General features: G+C 39.3%; 1 protein-coding gene across 1 annotated transcript; it reads left to right on the forward strand.

The window, feature by feature from the left end:
• Positions 1-237: 237 nt before the first annotated feature.
• LOC143640147 (toll-like receptor 4) lies at positions 238-12,018 on the forward strand. The gene is made up of 3 exons (XM_077108054.1): positions 238-410; positions 5,108-5,274; positions 8,627-12,018. The coding sequence occupies exons 1-3, from the start codon at positions 318-320 to the stop codon at positions 10,887-10,889; spliced, it is 2,523 nt and encodes an 840-aa protein (XP_076964169.1). The 5' UTR covers positions 238-317; the 3' UTR covers positions 10,890-12,018.
• The last annotated feature ends 7,939 nt before the right edge of the window (positions 12,019-19,957 follow it).

The following is a 19,957-nucleotide window of genomic DNA, read 5'->3' on the forward strand; positions in this document are numbered from 1 at the left end:
TCAGATGACTTTTTGGGATAAGAGCCAGCTTCCTCTTGCTGTTCCTGTAGCCTCAGGTCTGCAAGGCTTCTTCATTTGCTTCTAACTTCCCTTCCTTGGGGCAGGGGAGCTAAGTACTAGGAAAAACTGAAGCCCAGAATGCTAAGGTTGCCACTCTCACTTCCTCTCACCCCTTACCGCTTTAAACACAGCAGTAGCCTCGGGGCACCGACCAGGAAGAGAAGACGCCAGTGCCACGGAGACTCTGCCCTGTGTGTCCTGCAGTGATAGCTCATCATGTTTTCACAGGGCTACTGCTGGTCTCAGAAAATGCCAGGATGATACCTCCCCGGAGCCTGGCTGGGACTCTGATCCCAGGCATGGCCTTTCTCTCCTGCCTGAGACCCGAGAGCTGGGAGCCCTGCGTGGAGGTACGTGGTTGGGGTCAGCTCATCTTCTGGTATCTTTCCTTTGCTACTAAAAACTGGTTTCCTGCCTGGAACGTCCTGCTGTGTGTTCTGGTTGGTTTATTTAGCAAAACACTGTTAAATTAACTAAAGACTTGAAAAGCTACAGGGACCAAGTGACTCCTGGTTAGCAGGGCACGAACAGGCTACCAATGGTGTCTTGTCCCATTTAGGACTTTTGAGTACTATAGGAACTTTAGGTTAGTAAGACTGCCTGAAACTCAACGTTTTGTGACCTCCTGGCTGTGTGACCTTGAAGAAGTTACTAAACTCTCTTGAGACTCAACTTGTAGTAATACTTCATTAAGAGTTTGGGGGCTGCTTTGGTCTCCTGCCTTTCTGCTGCTGGTTTGCACACTCAGCTTCAAGCAGTTGTTCTGTCCTTTTCAATCTCAGGAGGAAAGTGTTTTTGTTTGTGTTTTTTTTTTCTTTTCTTCTTAAGAGAAAGAATTCTTTTAAGTGGGTTTCAGATTTTTGCATACAGTTCATTCCAGAGAATGGAAAAAATGAAAGAGAGTGTGTGTGAGGGTGGGGAGGCATATGAAGAAATAAAGAGAGAAAAAGAGGGAATGATGTAATCTGTCAGCTATTGCAATGATTTCTTTCTTCATGAAATCCCTACCAATTGGTGAGTAATCTCTATTCATCCCCCTTTTCCCCTGTAAGGACTACATTGAGGATTTAGAAGCTCTCAGCTAAACTGAAAACCAAGAGAATGATTTAGGGTGAGGCTGGGTCAGAAGAGGAGCAGTGTATCCAGGTGGAGCCCTAAGTTTGAGAAAGTGGGAAAAGTGGTTTACTTTAATATGCAACAAAGACTAACTTGCTATCTCATGTCCTCCCTTGTCTCAATTTCCTGCCCACTGTTCACCCAGTATGGTCCTCTGGTGTACCTCCTGATGTTAGGTTAATGAGGATGGAGCCTACAATTAGGGTCCCCCTGGGATAAAAGCCCAACCACCCTATGTACCATATTCTGGCAGCCCCTAAAGCCTGACTCTCCCTTCTCATGTCCCAGTGAAAACTTAATGCCAGTCCTCCTCTCCCTTGGCCTCTACTCTTGGGTGGTGAATAGTCTCCTGATTTCTTATGCTCCTTTCTTTCATCCATTCTGCACACTTTTGTTTGTGGTTTATTATTACTGTTGTTCTGGAGGATTGGATATGACAAATTACTCTCCTCAAAACTCTTCAATAACCATCCATTGCTATTAGGGCAGTTTCTTACCTCCAAACCTTTGTATTCTTTTGTCTCCTGGAATCATTTTCCCTGAGATCCGTGCTGTCCAATGGCAAAATCATGCAAGTCATATATGGGTTTTAAAATTTTCTAGAAGCCAATGAAAAAAGCAAAAAAAAAAAATAGTAAATTTCAGTTTGATGATATTTTAATTTAACCTAACATATTCAAAATATCTCTTCAAAATGTACCATAGACTTAACTATTAAAAGACTATCTTACATTCCTTCTTTAGTACAATAACTTTGAAATTTAATACACATCTCACATTTACCACACATTGCAATTTATACTGTCCACATTTCCCATTCCCCAGGGCTGCCATATTGGAACTGTATCTCTGTCACTTCTTGATTCATTAATTCATTCAGGCTTCAGCTTAAGTACTTCCTCCTCAGCATGATCTTTCCTGATGGCCCCATGGAGATGTCCACATTTCCTCTTTGTCTTTACTCCATTTTACACTGCCCTATTTTTCTTTTTCTAGAGCGCATCAGTATATATTTTCTGTTAATTTGCTCTTTGTCTTTCTCTTTGGAATGGAATTGGTTAGAAGGTAGAATCACTACTGATTTTATTTATTTATTTTATTTACTGCCAGTGCCTAGCACACAGTAGCTCCTCAGTTTATATGTGTTAAACGGTTGAAAGAATTGCTACAGAACAAAGTTTCAAGTCCTCCTGATCCAGCCATGGCTTCTTTATGGTCTAGGCCTCACCATGCCTGCCCCTTGTCAGCTAATCTCCACCCTTCCTTGCTCAACCTGTTCTGTCCTTATGAAATGTCCTTCTTGTCCTTTCACATATCCAAACCTTCCTAATTTTTCAAGATCCATTCTAGAAAGACTTCTCTGGGTCCAGAATTGATCTCACTTTCTCTGAACCAGAGCACATATTTCAGAGCCTTTTTCATGGCTCTGGAGACAGTGTTAATTTTACTCCTGTCTCAACAGTTCCTCTACACTGTGAGTTCATTAAAGTCTAGAACTATGCCATGTTTGTCTCTGCATTGCCCACAGTTCTCAGCAGAAAATGCCTGTCCTTTGGTTGTTAAGCCAACCTTCATTCAATATTTTCCATATTCTTTTTCAACAAATCCGTATGGAGCTTCAATCATTTGCCAGACGCCATTCTGAGATCTGGAGACCAAGGAGCAAGCAAAACCATCAAAGCTTACAGTCTAGCACAGAAAATGAACAACATTTAGTGAACAGTTGCACAGGAAAGATGATATTCACTGATGTTGCAAACTGGAAGCAAAATAAAAAAGGGTGAGGGGAGAATTCCTAGCCTAGTCCTCTGGTAGAGGGTATCTTCAAGGCTCTTGTGCTGGGTAAAATTTAGGCAGACATATGAAAAAGTGTTCATCATCATTAGAGAAATGCAAATCAAAACTAGACTAAGATTTCATCTTACTCCAGTCAGAATGGCAATCATTAAGGATACAGGAAACTGTAGATATGGGCAAGGATATGGTAAAAAAAAGGTCCAGTCATACATTGCTGGTGTGACTGCAAATTGGTACAACCACTATGGAAAGCAGTGTGGAGAGTCCTCAGACAACTCGGATTGGAACCACCATTTGATCCAGCTATCCCATTCCTCAGTTTATACCTAAAAAAACTTAAAATCAGCATCGTACAGTGATGCAGCCACATCAATGTTTATAGCAGCTCAATTCACAATATCTAAACTCTGGAAACAAACTAGGTGTCCTTCAATAGATGAATGGATAAAGAAAATGTGAGATATATATATATATATATATATATATATATATATATATATATATATATATATATATATTTTACCAATGAAATATTACTCAGCTTTAAAGAAGAACAAAATTATGGCATTTGCCGGTAAATGCAAGGAGTTACAGAATATTATGCTAATAAAACAAACCAATCACAAAAAAACAAAGGCTAAATGTTTTCTCTAATTTGCAGATGCTAATTCACAATCAGGGGTCACACTAGAGAAGAACAGAGTTACCTTAGATTAGGTACAGGAAAATGAAGGGAGGGGAGGGAAGAGGATGTGGGGATAGGAATGATAATAGAATGAAACAGACATTTTTACTTTATATATATATGTGACTGCATGACCAATATGACTCTATAAATATACACTCAGAAAAATGAGAAATTATATTCATATATATATACATATGTGTATATGTATACATATATATATCAAAGTGCATAAAAAATTTAAGCAGACATGAATGAAGTGAGGCTCTGCTTATATAAATTCTGTCACTGTACACACATCATTTCATCTGTTTCAATTTCTGTTTTTTTCATCTTTAAAAGTTTGCTTAGATGATCGAGTTCAAGTATATAACATATAAGGAGAATGGTGACTTACAGTAAAGGAATAATGATAACTAATAATAATTAATGCTAATGTTTATTGATCAATTACATTGTAGTAGGCTTTTAGAAAAGCTCTCTAAATACTTTATCTTATTTAATCCTTTGAACAGATTCTACTGGTTTTAAAAACAGAACACCAGAGCTGGCTGGCTTAAGCAGAGAATTTTGCTGGAGAAAATCAGAGAATTCTGAAATTAGATGGGTGGTTAGAGAATAAGACTTACAAGAATGTGGAAAAGTAGAATAGAAACCAGCTCAAGAATCAAAATTGGAAAAAGCACCTGACCTTATTTAATAGACTCATCCCCCCCCCCTCATTTCTGCATCATTTTGCTAACTATCAAAGAACCAACGGAGAGAATACCATTGTCAAAAACCTGGTGATAGAGCATCTCTGCACATCTTTTTTTTTTTTTTTGTGGTACAGGGGATTAAACTCACTGAACCACATTATCAGCCCTATTTTGCATTTTATTTAGAGACAGGGTCTCACTGAATTGCTTAGTGCCTGGCTTTTGCTGAGGTTGGCTTTGAACTTGGATCCTCCTGCCTCAGCTTCCTGAGCCACTGGGATTATAGGCATGCACTATCAAGCCTGGCTTCATCTAGACATCTTGATTGGCAGTATCCTTACAGCTGTACACAATGGAGGTCATAGTTAGAATGATACAAGGTATTTTAATACCTGAATTTTAAATATGATAAGTGAGATTTACCATTTTTTTAAAAAACCTCACCTCAAATCACATGGTAGAGTGGTATGAAACCTAGAGCTTTTGGACCTCAGAGCCCTTGTCCACTGATTACACTGCTTCTCACTTAAAGCTGTCACTGTTGAAAAAGAGGCTAGAACACTGAGTACATAGGAGGAACTCTTCATGACCTAGAGGAAGACATAAGTATGAAACGAGTGGATAAATGAATGAGTGTGAGTGAATGAATGGATAGATGAATAGAAGAAATCTGTCTGAATCTTCTGCTTGTAGGATAGGGCAGTTTGGAGTGCATTTAGTAAGACACTGCATCTAATGTGTGATCTTGCAGGTGGAGCCTAATGTTACGTACCAATGCATGGAGCTGAATCTCTCCAAAACCCCCAACAGCATCCCTTCCTCAGTCAAGAATCTGGACCTGAGTTTCAACCCCTTGAAGAGCATAGAAAGTCACAGCTTCTCCAGTTTCCCAGAACTGGAGGTGCTGGATTTATCCAGGTAATGAATAAGATATTCCATACTGTTGAAGTTGAGGTGATCACTTCAGTCTTGAACCAGGAAGCCTGGTTGGTGAAGTCTTGCCTTTATTCACTTATTCATTCTTTCAACAGGTGTTTCACTGTGGAAGCTTGGACAAGCCACCTCCATTTTCCAGGTCTCTGTTTCCTCATCTGTGAAATGGGCACTTTTATGAAACCATTTTTCCACCTTGTTGTTGTTTTATATATTCTTTTAAGATATACACAGGGGAGTAGAGTGTATTTTGACACATTATACATACATGGAGTATAACTCATTCTAATTATGATCCTATTCTTGCATGATGTGGAGTTTCACTGGTCATGTATTTATATATGAATGTAGGAGAAGGACAGTTAGTTCTACCTTCATATTTTTTTTTTCTAAGTCAGGAGAGAAAATAACTCAAACTCTTTCATCGGCACTTTTATTTTGACCTACCCTCCTATGTCCTACCTCCTGCTAGGAAACAACTGTTGGTCGATATATAACATACAGCCCATTAGTAAATAGAGCACATCCCTCTTAAAAGAACGAATCTGTTGATGTTCTAGTCAAGTTGCTGAGTGTTTAATAGACATTGAATAAATTCGAATTCTGACTCTTTTTGATTTTGAAACTGAGATAAGGATAATGAACTATGACAACAGGTAATAAATTAAATGCAAATATGGGTAGCAAATGGAGTTGCTCAGAACAGGGGCTTCTCTGTGGTGGGCAGTCAAGAGACATTTTATGAACCGAATGGGATTCAGATAATTTCAGAGATATTGAAAGTAGGGTGCAGGGTGGGGGATTAGCAAGAAACAAGTAACTCAGGAGAAAGATGTGAAGGACAAACAAAAACATTTTCTGTAAATGGAGAAATGGTGACCAAGATTTCCTTCTCTGAAGCACAAAAGTATACCATTTTGGGGGGAAAAGTGAAGTTGTTATTCTTTTTTTTTTTTTTTATACCAGGTAATTGGTTTTTGGAAGCGTTCTCATCATCAGGGAACTCATTCACAATTTGAAATTGATAAAGTACTATATTCTCTATGATCTGTATAAAAACAAAAATTTTATGTTTAAATTATTATCTAAGTTCCTGAGAAAGACTGAGGTCATGAAATGAGAAATCCCCTTCCAGGAAGATACTTCCATAGAAAAGAGAGAAACTCGTTGTGGTTTTATCCTCTCACTTAGGCATTGGGAGAGCCAGACAGAGGAGGAATGGAGTATTTTAAAGACAGTGGCATAGAGAGTAGAGCCCTCATGGGTGTAGGAAGACCTGGGTCTTGTCATCCTCCACATATACAACCATGTGACCTGAGGCATGTCACTTCATCATTCTGACTTTCAGCTTTCATGTTCATTAAATGGAAATGCTGAAGCTTACCCTTCAGGGCTACCTGTAGTAATGAGTATCAGCATGCTGTTTTAAAGCCTTATAGTGTATTTTTAAAGTATAAGATATCATCATCACATCATCTCATTAGATACTACCTTTTGGTTTTCCAAATGAGAATTTTGTTTGGAAGTAGACCTACCAAGCTCCTCCTTTTTTTGAAAACAAGAAGTAGTTTTTCATCAAAAAATGTCCCATGTGATTCATCTTTGATCCAACACACACCCAAGGAACTTTCCTCAGAAGACTTAGACATGTGCTTAGAAAGGGGCCAGCTTCCTCTCTGGTCAGTCTTTTGGAAATTCTGAATGGACAGAAGGACAGACAATAGAAAACAGGTGTCATTGCTTGTTTATACAATGCTTACATCTAGTAAATCAAATTATCTTCTAACAAAATATACATGTATTTCCTTCTTTTATAGATGAGGGAACTGAGGTTTGAAGGGTTTATGTGACTTACTTGCATTCACATGGCTTGTTTCAACATAACAGAAATTCAGGTTCACATCACTTCCTTCCAAGTGTTCTTTCCCTCTAAACATTACCTGTGCAAAGCAGTGAGCCATGTGGAGTGAGATAGGGACCTTTCACTCTTGCCTAATATGTACATCACCATATACATAAGACTATGAATCACGAAATCATACAACTGCAAGAAGAAACATGGGAAATAATCAAGTTTAGATGCCTCAATTAGAAGTGCGATTAGTTCTCAAGCTCCTGAAGTCAAGGAGGGCGACAGGGGCACCAAAATTCCACTGTCTTGACTTCTCTTCCTGGTTCTTTTGACCACTCTCTATGCATTTACCAGTAAATAACAAAAGTTGGGACTAAAATGTTTTTATGACTTACGAACCACCTGAGGGCATAGGGCAGGTGGGGACACTGTAAATGTAACTCAGGAGAGGACTTGCCTATTAGCTGTGACTGGCAGACACCTACATGGCTAGCAGGGGTGGCTCACATGCTTTCTGGTTTGGGGCTGCACGGAAGCTCTGGCTCTGGGATATCTGGATGAAGATTCTAGGTAGCATGGCTTCCATCTCTTTCAGGATGAAATTCAAAATGTTTTACCTGACTCATAAGCTCCTGCCTTATCTGGAAACCCCCCTTTCTTCACAACTCCATTTTACCTTACCTTCTCTGCATTGCAGCTACAGACTATTTTTCATAGACCTTCTATGTATCAAATCTTGGGATTTTTGAATCTGCTGTGCACATCACCATATTTTTTCCTATTAACTCTTATTCAGCAGTCAAATTTCAGTTTACATATTCTTAGAAAAGCCTGCTTTGATTCCTCTAGTCTAGGTCAGTTCCTTGATGTGGGTTCTCCTTTCCTTCCACAAAACCACCCCAAACTCCTGTTTTTAATATTCACCTGGGATGATGGAAACTTTCAAATATCTTGCTGTCATATGTGCAGAACTTTTCATAAACATTAAAGATACCATGACACTTGGGTGTGATTATTTATAATTTTGAAATTGACATTCACCATTCATTTATCATGACTAACAACTAAAAACTACTCCTATCCTCTCTACCAATCAAATGTATAATTACAATCATGTGCAGCAAGAAATGGCCAAACCTGATCTAAGGTGATTATGACATACTCTATCAAGTGCACCATCTTCATGTGCCTCAATTATTGATCTTTCATTGATTTTCTTCTGAAGGATTTGCTGTCTCTTCTCAGCATGTGTGCTTAGAGTAATAATAAGGGCTCACAATTGTAGTCAATGTGAAAATACTGAATCTGTGGACCTTCTTGGGTGCTTGTACCATCGTGATGGGCCCTGCTTCATGCCTGTGCCTCTGCCAAATCATACGATGTCCATCACATCTGGAGGAAGCACTGGGTGACTGAGATTGTTATTCTATTTTTAATTTGAATTCAGCAGAAATATTACATAAACTGTCTCTTTTCCCTGTGTAGGTGTGAAATTCAGACTATTGAAGATGATGCATCTGAGGGCTTATACAACCTTTCTACCTTGATATTGACAGGAAATCCTATCCAGAATTTAGGTGCAGGAGCCTTTCATGGACTATCAAGTTTAAGGACACTGGTGGCTGTGGAGACAAAATTGGCCTCTCTAGGAAATTTCCCTATTGAACATCTCACAAACTTGGAGAAGCTTAATGTGGCTCACAATCTTATTCATTCCTTCAAGTTACCTGAATATTTTTCTAACCTGCCAAACCTGAAGCACTTGGACCTCTCCAGTAACAAGATTCAAAATATTTTCAATATGGACTTGGAGGCTCTACACAAAATGCCCTTACTCAATCTCTCTTTAGACCTGTCTCTGAACCCAATAGATTTCATCCAACCCGGTGCCTTTAAAAAAATTAGGCTCCATGAACTGATTTTGAGAAGCAATTTTCATAGTAAAAATGTAATGAAAACATGTATTCAAGGTCTGGCTGGTTTAGAAGTTCATCGCTTGGTTCTGGGAGAATTTAAAAATGAAAGAAATGTGGAAATGGTTGATAAATCTGTCCTGGAAGAACTATGCAATTTGACCATTGAGGAATTCTGGTTAGCATATATAGATAATTTGGCAAGAAATGTTACTGACTTACTGAGTTGTTTGGCAAATGTTTCTGCAATGTCTCTGGTAAGCCTGATTTTGAATAGGGTAGAAGAAATTTCTACAGGCTTCAACTGGCAATCTTTAGAACTGGTAAAGTGTCAATTTAAACAATTTCCTAAGATAGTGCTCCCATCTCTCAAAAGATTTACTTGCATTGCCAACAAAGATTTAGACAATTTTGGAGAACTTGAAGCACCAAGACTTGAGCATCTAGATCGCAGTAGAAACAACATGAGCTTTAAGAGTTGCTGTTCTCATTATCACTTTGGAACAACCAGTCTGAAGTACTTAGATCTGAGCTTCAATGGGGTTATTACAATGACTGTAAACTTCATGGGTTTAGAACAACTAGAATATCTGCATTTTCAGTATTCCACTTTGAAAAAGATCAACGAGTTTTCGGTATTCTTGTCGCTCAGCAAACTCCACTACCTTGATATTTCTTACACTAAAATCCAGGTGGCCTTCCATGGCATCTTCAATGGCTTGGTCAGTCTCCAGATCTTAAAAATGGCCGGCAATTCTTTTGAGGACAACCTCCTTCCAGATATCTTCACAATCATGAGAAACTTGACTTACCTGGATCTTTCCAAATGTCAACTGGAACGGGTGTCTGAGAAAGCCTTTGACACTCTCCCTGAACTTAAGTTCCTAAATATGAGTCACAACAACCTGTTTTTGTTGGATGAACTTGCTTATAAACCTCTCTACTCCCTCGAGGTTCTGGACTGCAGTTTTAATAGCATAAAATCTTCCAGAGGGCAAGAACTACAGCATTTTCCAAGTAATCTAACCATAAATCTTACTCAGAACGTACTTGCTTGTACTTGTGAACACCAGCATTTCCTGCAGTGGATAAAGGACCAGAGGAGATCCTTGGTGGAGGTTAAAAAACTGGTGTGTGCAACTCCTTCAGATCTACAGGGCATGCCTGCGCTGAGTTTTAAGAATGACACCTGTCAAATAAAGAAGGCCATTATCAGCGTGTCTGTATTGAGTGTGCTGGTGGTATCTGTGATAGTGTTTCTGGTCTACAAGTTCTATTTTCACTTGATGCTTTTTGCTGGTTGCAAAAAGTATGGCAGAGGCGAAAACACCTATGATGCTTTTGTGATCTACTCAAGCCAGGATGAGGATTGGGTGAGGAATGAATTGGTAAAGAATTTAGAAGAAGGGGTACCCCCCTTTCAGCTCTGCCTCCACTACAGAGACTTTATTCCTGGTGTGGCTATTGCAGCCAACATCATCCAGGAAGGTTTCCATAAAAGCCGGAAGGTCATAGTGGTGGTCTCTCAGCACTTCATCCAGAGCCGCTGGTGTATCTTTGAATATGAGATTGCTCAGACCTGGCAGTTCCTGAGCAGCCATGCTGGCATCATTTTCATCGTCCTGCAGAAGGTGGAGAAGTCCCTGCTCCGGCAACAGGTGGAGTTGTACCGCCTACTCAGCAGGAACACTTACCTGGAATGGGAGGACAGCGTCCTGGGGTGCCACATCTTCTGGAGAAGACTCAGAAAAGCCCTGATGGATGGAAAGCTATGGAGTCCAGAAGCAACAGCAGAGGCAGGAAACAACCAGCAGGAAGCCACAACATGTATATGAGTAGGAAAAACAAAACAAAACCCTGAAGCATGACTTGCCTAGTGGGATCAAACCCTTGTGAACGGACACACATTAAATGTTACAGCCTGTCAGTCATTTGTCTATGGGCAAGTGAATCGGTGGTGCATGAGATACATAGGACTGCTAATTGCATGGAGCTCACAGTGCAGAGGAAATCAATACTGTGCTAAAATTCAGAAATTCCAGGTGTGTATTTCAACCAATTCAACCGGAGTCATGTCTGGGAAAGTTGATTCAACTACTTCCCCATCAAAATTAAATAACAACTGAAAGACTGGATCCCAGTGGGAACAGATAGGAATGATGTTCTTCTCCTGCTCCTTTTGAGTGGAAGCCAATTCATACATGATGCTTAACTATCTTGAAAGAGTTTTGGTAGTTTCAAGGGAAATGGATATTTGCTTACTTTTCCCTTTTTTTTGGTACCAGGGGTTGAACTCAGGGGATCTTGGCCACTGAACCATATCCCCAGCCCTATTTTGTATTTTATTTAGAGACAGGGTCTCACTGAGTCACTTAGAGCCTCACTTTTGCTGAGGCTGGCTTTGAACTTGGGATCCTCCCACCTCAGCTTCTCAAGCTGCTGGGATTACATGTGTGCGCCATGGTGTTTGGCTTCCCTTTTCTTTTGAACATAACTTACACTCTACTTGATGACTCAGATTGATCCTGATTCAGGATTCCCCTTCCATTTTATGTCACTTTCCTTAGTCTTGCAACTAATTCCTAAGGAAGGCTGATTAATATACACTCATCAACATCCTGGTCATTCCTTAGCATGCACTATTTATTAAGTTAGAATTCCTGATATATTTTTATTTTTTTTAAAAATCCAGTCCTCATTTTTCATGTCTTGTCTATAAACCTACACCATAAATAAGAATGTTAGAGACGTGCTGGAATTATCCATATTTAACCACTATTTTTAGAGCAAGTATGTAAAATACACTCTGTCACTTTGGCACTGAATGTCATTCTTAAGTTATTACCACTAAGTTATGGCTGTCATAGAGGCAGCATTGAAATAATTTGACCAAAAGGGATATTTTGTTAATAGGGGGAGAAAAGTCCGACTTGTTTGACTCACAAAGAGCAATTAGAGTTAGATGTCGAAAGAAGTGGGATGACCTCAGTAGGTCACCTGTTCTTGGTGATTCTAAAAGCATGTCCAATACAACTGGAGTGACTCAATGAAATGGGTTGCAGCCCAAGTTTCTTCTTTGGATGAATGTAGCTTGATAGAATGTAACATACCATCAGGGAGAAGGAGGCTGGAATTCTCTCCCCTGGCCAGAACTGCTTGTGAAATGATTCAAGGTAGGGACTGCACATTGTTGCTTCCTGTGGAGTGTCACTTCCTGACTACATTTAGCAAAGTGTAGATGTTATCATTTAGAAAACAATGTGCCTACCATTAATAGGGCTCATAGTAAGGGGACTTCCCTGAAAAGCACATTAACCCCACTTCCTTAGAAATGATACATTCAAAGAAAGAGAAATGGGGACAGCATTAGGGAAAAACAAATCAAGCCATGAGAACATACCACTTTAAACCTATTAGAATGGCCATTCCACATGTGATATATAATGGCTACTATATGTAAAAGGTATATATGTAAAATATAAGTGTTGTCAAGGACAAGGAGAAGTTGGAGACCTTCTATACAGTAGGAATATAAGTGATGCAGACATTATGTAAAACTGCATGGAGCTTCCTCCAAATAATAATAACAACAACAACAATAAAATTATGATATGATCCAGCAATCCAACTTCTGGTTGTATATCCAAATGAATGGAAACAAGTATCACAAAACACGATTCTTCCCATATTTATTGTAGCCATATTCACAATAGCCAACTTATGGAACATCCCAAATGCCCATTGCTAGATAAATGGACAAAGGTGCTATATACATGCAATGGAGTATTTCTCAGCCTTAAAAAGAAGGGAATCCTGCCATGTGTGACAACATGGATAAAACTGGAGGCCTTTATGCTGAGTGAAACCAGCCAGTCTCAGAAGGGACGGGACTTCTGGAAATTGTTCATGATATGAATAAGGAGGAAAAGAATTGATATGGAAAAACAGAAAGTAAAGAAATCAGAAAGTCAGGCCCAGGAGAGACTCTTTGCAGTCATTTAACTCCTGTGCATAAAATAGAAATAGGATAGAGAGAAATTAATATTAATTAGAATGTCTTAAATTTGTGTAATGCTCTACAACTTGGAACATATTCACATGATTATGATCTCCTATTAGCCAGTTGAGATAGCAGATCAAGAATGAATCTCTTCACTTAATTGATATGAAGCCTGTATTTCAGTGAAATAAATACATTGTCAGTAGATCACAGAGTGAGCAGGGTCAAGGTCTACACCTGGGCCTTCTGCCCACTGGGAAGCTCTTTCCACTACACCCCATTGCTTCATGCCTAAAGCTGGCAAAACTAGAAGTGAAACCTTGCACTTCCCTTTGTGGTTGACACTTGTCAAGGGGCTCTCAACCAAAACCATGAATCATTTAACAAATACATATGCATGTTTATACAATAAACCAAGTGATTCTGTAACACATTTGCTTTCATAAAGGACTTGCATCAACTTCAAAGTATACATGAACAATCCAGCTACTCAATTAAAAGTAGAGATTCTTAAAAAAGAACAAAATGAGAAAGGAAAGACACAAAATGAATTTTAGCTAGTATTTTCTAACTCCAGAGAGAGCCTTTGGCATTTTGGATAGTGTGGCTTTTGGAGAAAGCCAAAACTCACTTTTCTCTACTTAGTAGCTTTATGTCTTGGGCTTCACTTCTTTGAGAATTTATTTATTATTTATTTAATAAATTTAATTTAAATTAATTTAATAAATAATTTATTTATTTATTATCCGGGGCTGAACCAATGGTGCTTAACTACTGAACAATATTTCCAGCCTGTTTTAAATTTTTTTTTTTATTTTAAGTTTTGAGACAGGGTCTTCTCAAGTTGCTTAGGGCATTGGTAATTTACTGAGGCTATTTTTGAACTTGTGATCCTCCTATCTCAGCCTTCCAAGCTGCTGGGATTACAGGTGTGCACCACAGGGTCTGCAAGAATCTAGTTGATTTAAATGTAAAATAAGGATAAGAATGCTACTTTAAAAGACTATTACAAAAATTTAAAATAATATATGTTCAACACAATATCCTTCTGAGTAAATATTCTTCTGGTGTTTTAGAAAGAGGAGACAGGGAGAAGCACTGAGTGGTTTTTCTCTCTAGTAGCAGCCTGTGGGAACACAGGAATTACTGTAACTATAATTAGGCAGTTTCTTTCTGAATTTCTTCCACTCTTGGGTTGGCAGAATCCAGCTTCCTCTGGACTCCATACCCTTTCTAGAAATCACCAGCAGGTTCCTAGGGAGTCACATGTGAACTCATAAGAGTCCCTATAAAACTCCCTGGGAGCCCTGAGAGCAGGTCTACTTAGCCTGGCTTCCCCACCATTGATAACCATGCCTGAAACACTGTAGACAGGTGACACCTGTTCATTCCAAGCATAGATGTGTGAAGGCACTATTCCAAAATCTCAAATAAAAGCCTGGGTCTTTTTGAAGCAAAGACCTTTGTTTTTTATTTGTTTATTCTGGCCTTTGCCAAAGGACAGAAAGTAGACAGTTCTGCAGCCCAAGACACTGAATGCAGGTGGGGGGCACTTAAAAATGGAAAAACCACAAAAGAGGAGGGAGGGAGAGGCAAGTACAATCCTAACACATTTCTCAGAAATTTTCACCTTTTGTGCATACTCAGGAAGTAAGCTAGCATTTGCTCCATAATTTAAATATATTGTGTACAGGATACAAGTAGGTGAAGGTGGAAATGTCATCTGTATGTTGAGTGGGCTCATGTAGAAAGGGAGGGCAGTTTTGCACAGGGTGAGATGTCAGAGCAGAATGGGATCAACCCAACTTAACGTTCAAATCAGCCCATAACAGATGAATAAGCAAAGCCCCATTGTCTTCTGTACCCACCAGTTAAGTCTCCCAGTTCCCAGGCCACAGTTTTCTATTGCCCATGCAGCTTCTAAACCTCTAAATATCCTGTTCCTTGGTCCTGTTATCTGCATGGCTGTTCTCAATCATGGTCTCCACTTGGGTCCTTGACTCCAGGTATTTTAAAGTTAACTTTGTAGCAAGATGGGGAGGACTTCTCTTACAATAGTTATCCTTAATATCTATTTTCATATCCCATTCTACTTTTTTATGAATGACATCTGATATCATCATTCACATACCATATTGATGGATATTGGTGATGCCAGCATTGTCACATATTTGGAAAACAAATTTCTAAGATTTTCAGTAATATATCCACAGTCACACAAGTATTAAATGACAGAGTTTGGATTTAAATCAAGTCTCTCTGATATCAAAATGTGGTGTATATATACACAATGGAGCTCTACTCAGTCACAAAGAATGAAATCATGGCATTTGAAATCAGGTAGGTATGAAGGTTGAATCACGGAAAAGGGAAAGAAATAGAGAACATCATGCTAAGTGAAATGAGCCCGACTCCGAAAGTCAAGGTCAAATGTTTTCTCTTATGTGTGGAAGCTAGAAAGAAAAAGGAATAATAAAAGAGGGTTCCTATGAAAATAAAAGGGAGAACAATAAAGTAGAAACAGGGAACAAGGATGGGTGAGGAGGGGAGGCATCGAGGAAGAAGTGAGCAAAAAAGTTGACCAAATTATGCCATGTGCATGCCCCACAGGTATTCCAAATTTGCATATAATTATAATGCTCTAATTGAAAGTAAATAAATAAATAGAAGGAAGACCAATAGAGTAGAAGATGTGGATCAGAGAGAGAAAGGACAGGGGAGAAGGGGATCAAAATGAAAAAAAAACAGTTATATGTTTTATGAATATATGAAAATAAATTTCACTATTACATATAACTACAATGCATTAAAAATAAAAAGGCATATAATGCCATGATATTTACCCCAACCCATATACTTTCATGGGTGTTCATGAAATTGTACAGGTCCATATATGCATTTATATATAAGCTTTTAAAAAAAGGCAGCTATGCCTGATGGTTTTGCTAATGCCTTCTTCCTATTTTGTATAGTGATTTGAGTGTTCTAGCTCTTTATTTTTATTTTCTCTTTGCCATGGCCAGGGCTTCAAACTAGAATACAGATATGAAGGTGGAACAAAGAGATGGGTGTTAAGCTGAAGCTGAACTGTGTAAGACATCACGCAATACCTGAAACGAACTATTTCCTCTGATGATGATCACTTCAATTCTCTTGGTTGATGGAGTATTCTTTTCCATGAGACTTCCAGGCCACTTATGGTAAACAAACAAACAACAAAAGTTGGTCCAAGCAAATGGGCTTCATAATGAATCAGTTTCTGTATTAACAGAAATTTCCCAACATCCTTTACTCAGGGATTTTTTCTGACATATGATTTTTTTTATGGTACCAGGGATTGAGTCCAGAGATGCTTAACCACTAAGCTACATTCCCAGCACCCAGATCTTGTTTTTTTTTTTTTTAGGCAGTGACTTGCTAAGTTGCTTAGGCATCCCCCTAAATTGCTAAAGCTGGCTTTAAAATTGTGATTCTCTTGCCTCAACCTCCTGATTCACTGGTATTAAAACCATGTGGTTTTAGGTAAGGATGTTCAATGCCTTTATTAAATGACAGTGATGAGTCATTAGAAGCTAACTCAAGGAGGAAGTTAAGCTGATAAAGTCTGAGCAGATTGACATTAACGATGGAATTTGATTCAGGATTTAAGTTGGACTGTCTGAAGCAGGAGCAGGATAGTATGTCCCTTGAAGTGAGTTTCCTCCTGGCACCAGTACTCTCTCTTCTTTCAGCTTGGCTAGATTGGAGGATATCAATAACTGAGTGTTTGGGACTTAGAATTTCAGCCTAGTACCTAGAATCCTAATTATCTCTTTTCTGAATTTGAAAATCAGGAGCAGCCAGAAAGCTTGACTTTTATATTCCTAACTCAGATTATTCTTGATTTCACTACAAAATTATGAGGGTGCATATTTTTTAAATGCTATATGGACTTCATTTTTATGACTACATGTCTAGTCTGTGTATATATGGATTTGGCTTTGACTTCTGACTCTGCCATGTCTTTCAAATATAATATTGGATACGTTTCTTCATTTAACTTCAATTTGCTCAGCCCCACGGTGAGGGCCAGCCCCACGGTAAGGGCCATTCTTTCCTTTTCTAATATAAAGATAAAATGGAGAGTAGTGTGGAGACACAGCGTAATTCTAAATCTGCCTGCTTGAAGGGACTGTCATAGAATAGGAATGATCCCAGGCCCAGCATAAAGTTGATTTAGTAACCTAAAGTGTGGAAACCTCTGAGGTGTGAGGTTTCATATCCAGAATCAAACTCAGGGAATCACTCTCAGGTAGGGAGAATAGAAAGACAAAAAAGGATCGCAGCTCCAAAATACATCCTAAATCACAAGAAGCTTCTTTTACAAAGTACAAAAGCCACACCTTGTCCATTGATCATGAGCAGAATTCTGGTGCATTGAAAGTGCTTCCTAGTGTGGAAACCAAGGTTCATCCCAGATCCTCTGCTGACTTGAGAGGTCACCAGCATGCCATTTGAGTGCCTTGAGGGGTAGGTTTTAACACATAAAATGGGGGGAATGATTAGGAGGAATAATTAGGAAGATACTAATTATTTCCAATTTACAGAGGAGGAGACTGAGGCTTTTTGTTCCTTGTCCTACACTCTCATGTGTCCATTGTCACCTGCTGGTAAACAGCAGCACTGTACAATGCCACGATTGTCCCACCCCCATAGAAATGCATGAAGCCTCGTATCTTTACCATCCTAATGTCAAAGAGCATTATTACCATTGCTACTTATTAATATTATATCTATAAAAAACTGGGGAAAAGATAATCAAAGATGCATGTGGTTAAAGATCTTCAATGATGGGCCAGTCAGCCTGCCTAGACGGAGGCCTTTCTTTAGACAACCCACTCAGGTGGACCTGACATGTCTCTAGTTGGGCTGACTTCCTGAGGGGCAGCACAGACTTTTGATTAAGAACAGAGGATTGAAGGGGACGCTCTAAAAGCTATGGAATTTCTAGATGGCTGGAATGGGATCGCACATTCTGGGTTACGTTGTGGAAATCACTGAACTGCTCAGCTCAAAGCAAACTCTGTGGAGTAAGTGCTTGATGAAATGACACCAAATATGCTGAGCGCAAAGAGCGCTCTTCTGATTACTGCTGCTGCCCTGTGAATTGGGGTCCATTCTCCTCATTTTAGCAATAGGGAAGAGATTCCCAGAGTGGATGAATCTCTTCTTTCACACAGCTCACAACGTATTAATCACACTAATAATGAGCATTGGCTAAGCTTTTGGTACATGTGGCGACTCTTCTAATTGGTACATTAATTCATGTGATTATTTAAATGACCCTCTGATGCAAGTGTTGGTAGTTTTGTCATTCCACAAATGAAGAAACCGAGGGGCAGAGAGGGAAGTGTCCAATTGGAAGGGGCAGAGCTTGGCCTGATTCCTGGGGCTGTCTTCCTTCCCTCATGTAATGGTTTACTGTGGAGTTCTGGGCTGTTCTGTGAGGGGGTAGTAAGAGGAGTGATGGGAGAATAATTTGGACAAGGTCAGTAACTCCCATACCATCTAGAAATTGAGAGTTTAAAAGGCAAGGTCTGCAACTTTCCTTGATTTCTGCAGAAATAGAGATGATACCTCCTGCGACAGTGCTAAGTGATGACTCTGAGGGTAAATGTGCTTTTTGGCACAGATTGTCCAGTCCTAATAGTCTTGATTATAATTATAAAATAATGGGTTTCTGAAAGGCTGCAAGCCATTCTGGGAATGACAATAAGGGTTTAGAAACAACATGGTGTTTTTGGAAGAAGCGTTTTGTAGAAAATTAAACCCAGGTTTAGGGGAAAGTATCGTGCTGTTTGCTCCTAAGAAATGATCTCACCATGTAACTAAATCAAAACCTGTCCGTTGCCAATCTGAGGTCTTGTCTCACACACAACACCCCACTCCCATGAGCAAAGCAAGACAGGAATGACCTAAAGTAACCAAGCCCCACTCCTACCCACGGACTCCCCAGCCCTTGTCCCTCTCTCTCCAAGGCCAGAGTGTGGCATTCTATTGCATAACCCTCTTTTTTCCTGCAACTCTGTCTTCTTTGAAAGACTCTTCCTTGGACTTCTTCCCACCTCCGCAGAAAAGAATGAGTACTTTCTGTGTCGGGGATTTCCTGGGAGGTGCCATAGAGCAATCATTAAAATTAAATAAATAAATAAAAACAAAACTTTAAGAAGCTGTCTCTGACTTCATTTGCATCAAAGGTAATGAAGTTCCTCTTTAAAGGTTAGAGAAGTCTTTTCTGTTGCAAGGTCCTGAAGTTTGATGGAGCTACTTAATCTAAGTTGTTTCCTCGTGTCTCTCAGCCACTCATTCTGTTTTGTATCTTCTCTCTGTTTGTATTCTGTTTTCACCAAGGACTTCAGGCAGAGTACCACCCAGATCCTTCCAATACAACTGTTAAAAATGGAAATAGGGCAAGATGATAGAGTTTACCAGGCTAAAAATTCTGACGTCTTATTAATTGATTTTTATTGGCACAAGATAATTATACACAGCAGTTGGATCCTCTGCGACATGTGCATTCATGCACGAAACATAATTTGCTCTCTCTCATTCCCCAGTTCCTCCCCTTTCCCTCCCCTCTTCCTTTCCCGGTCCCCTTCCTCTTTTTTACTAGTGTGGCTTCTATTTTCATGAGATCCTCCTGCCTCTTTTTCCTTTTATCCTCTCCGACTTCAACATATGAGAGAAACATATACCTCTTCATTTTCTGAAAACTCTTATAATTTTTCATTTCAATGTTTTTCTTAGTGTATTATTGTTATACATAATATTGGGTTTCATTTTGACATAATCATACATTCATGGACTAGAATTTGCTCCACTTCAGTCCCCAGTACTTTCCTTTTCCCTCTTCCCATCGTTGTT

This window comes from Callospermophilus lateralis, unplaced genomic scaffold (assembly GCF_048772815.1).
Source record: "Callospermophilus lateralis isolate mCalLat2 unplaced genomic scaffold, mCalLat2.hap1 Scaffold_124, whole genome shotgun sequence".
In the NCBI taxonomy this organism is placed as follows: Eukaryota; Metazoa; Chordata; class Mammalia; order Rodentia; family Sciuridae; genus Callospermophilus; species Callospermophilus lateralis.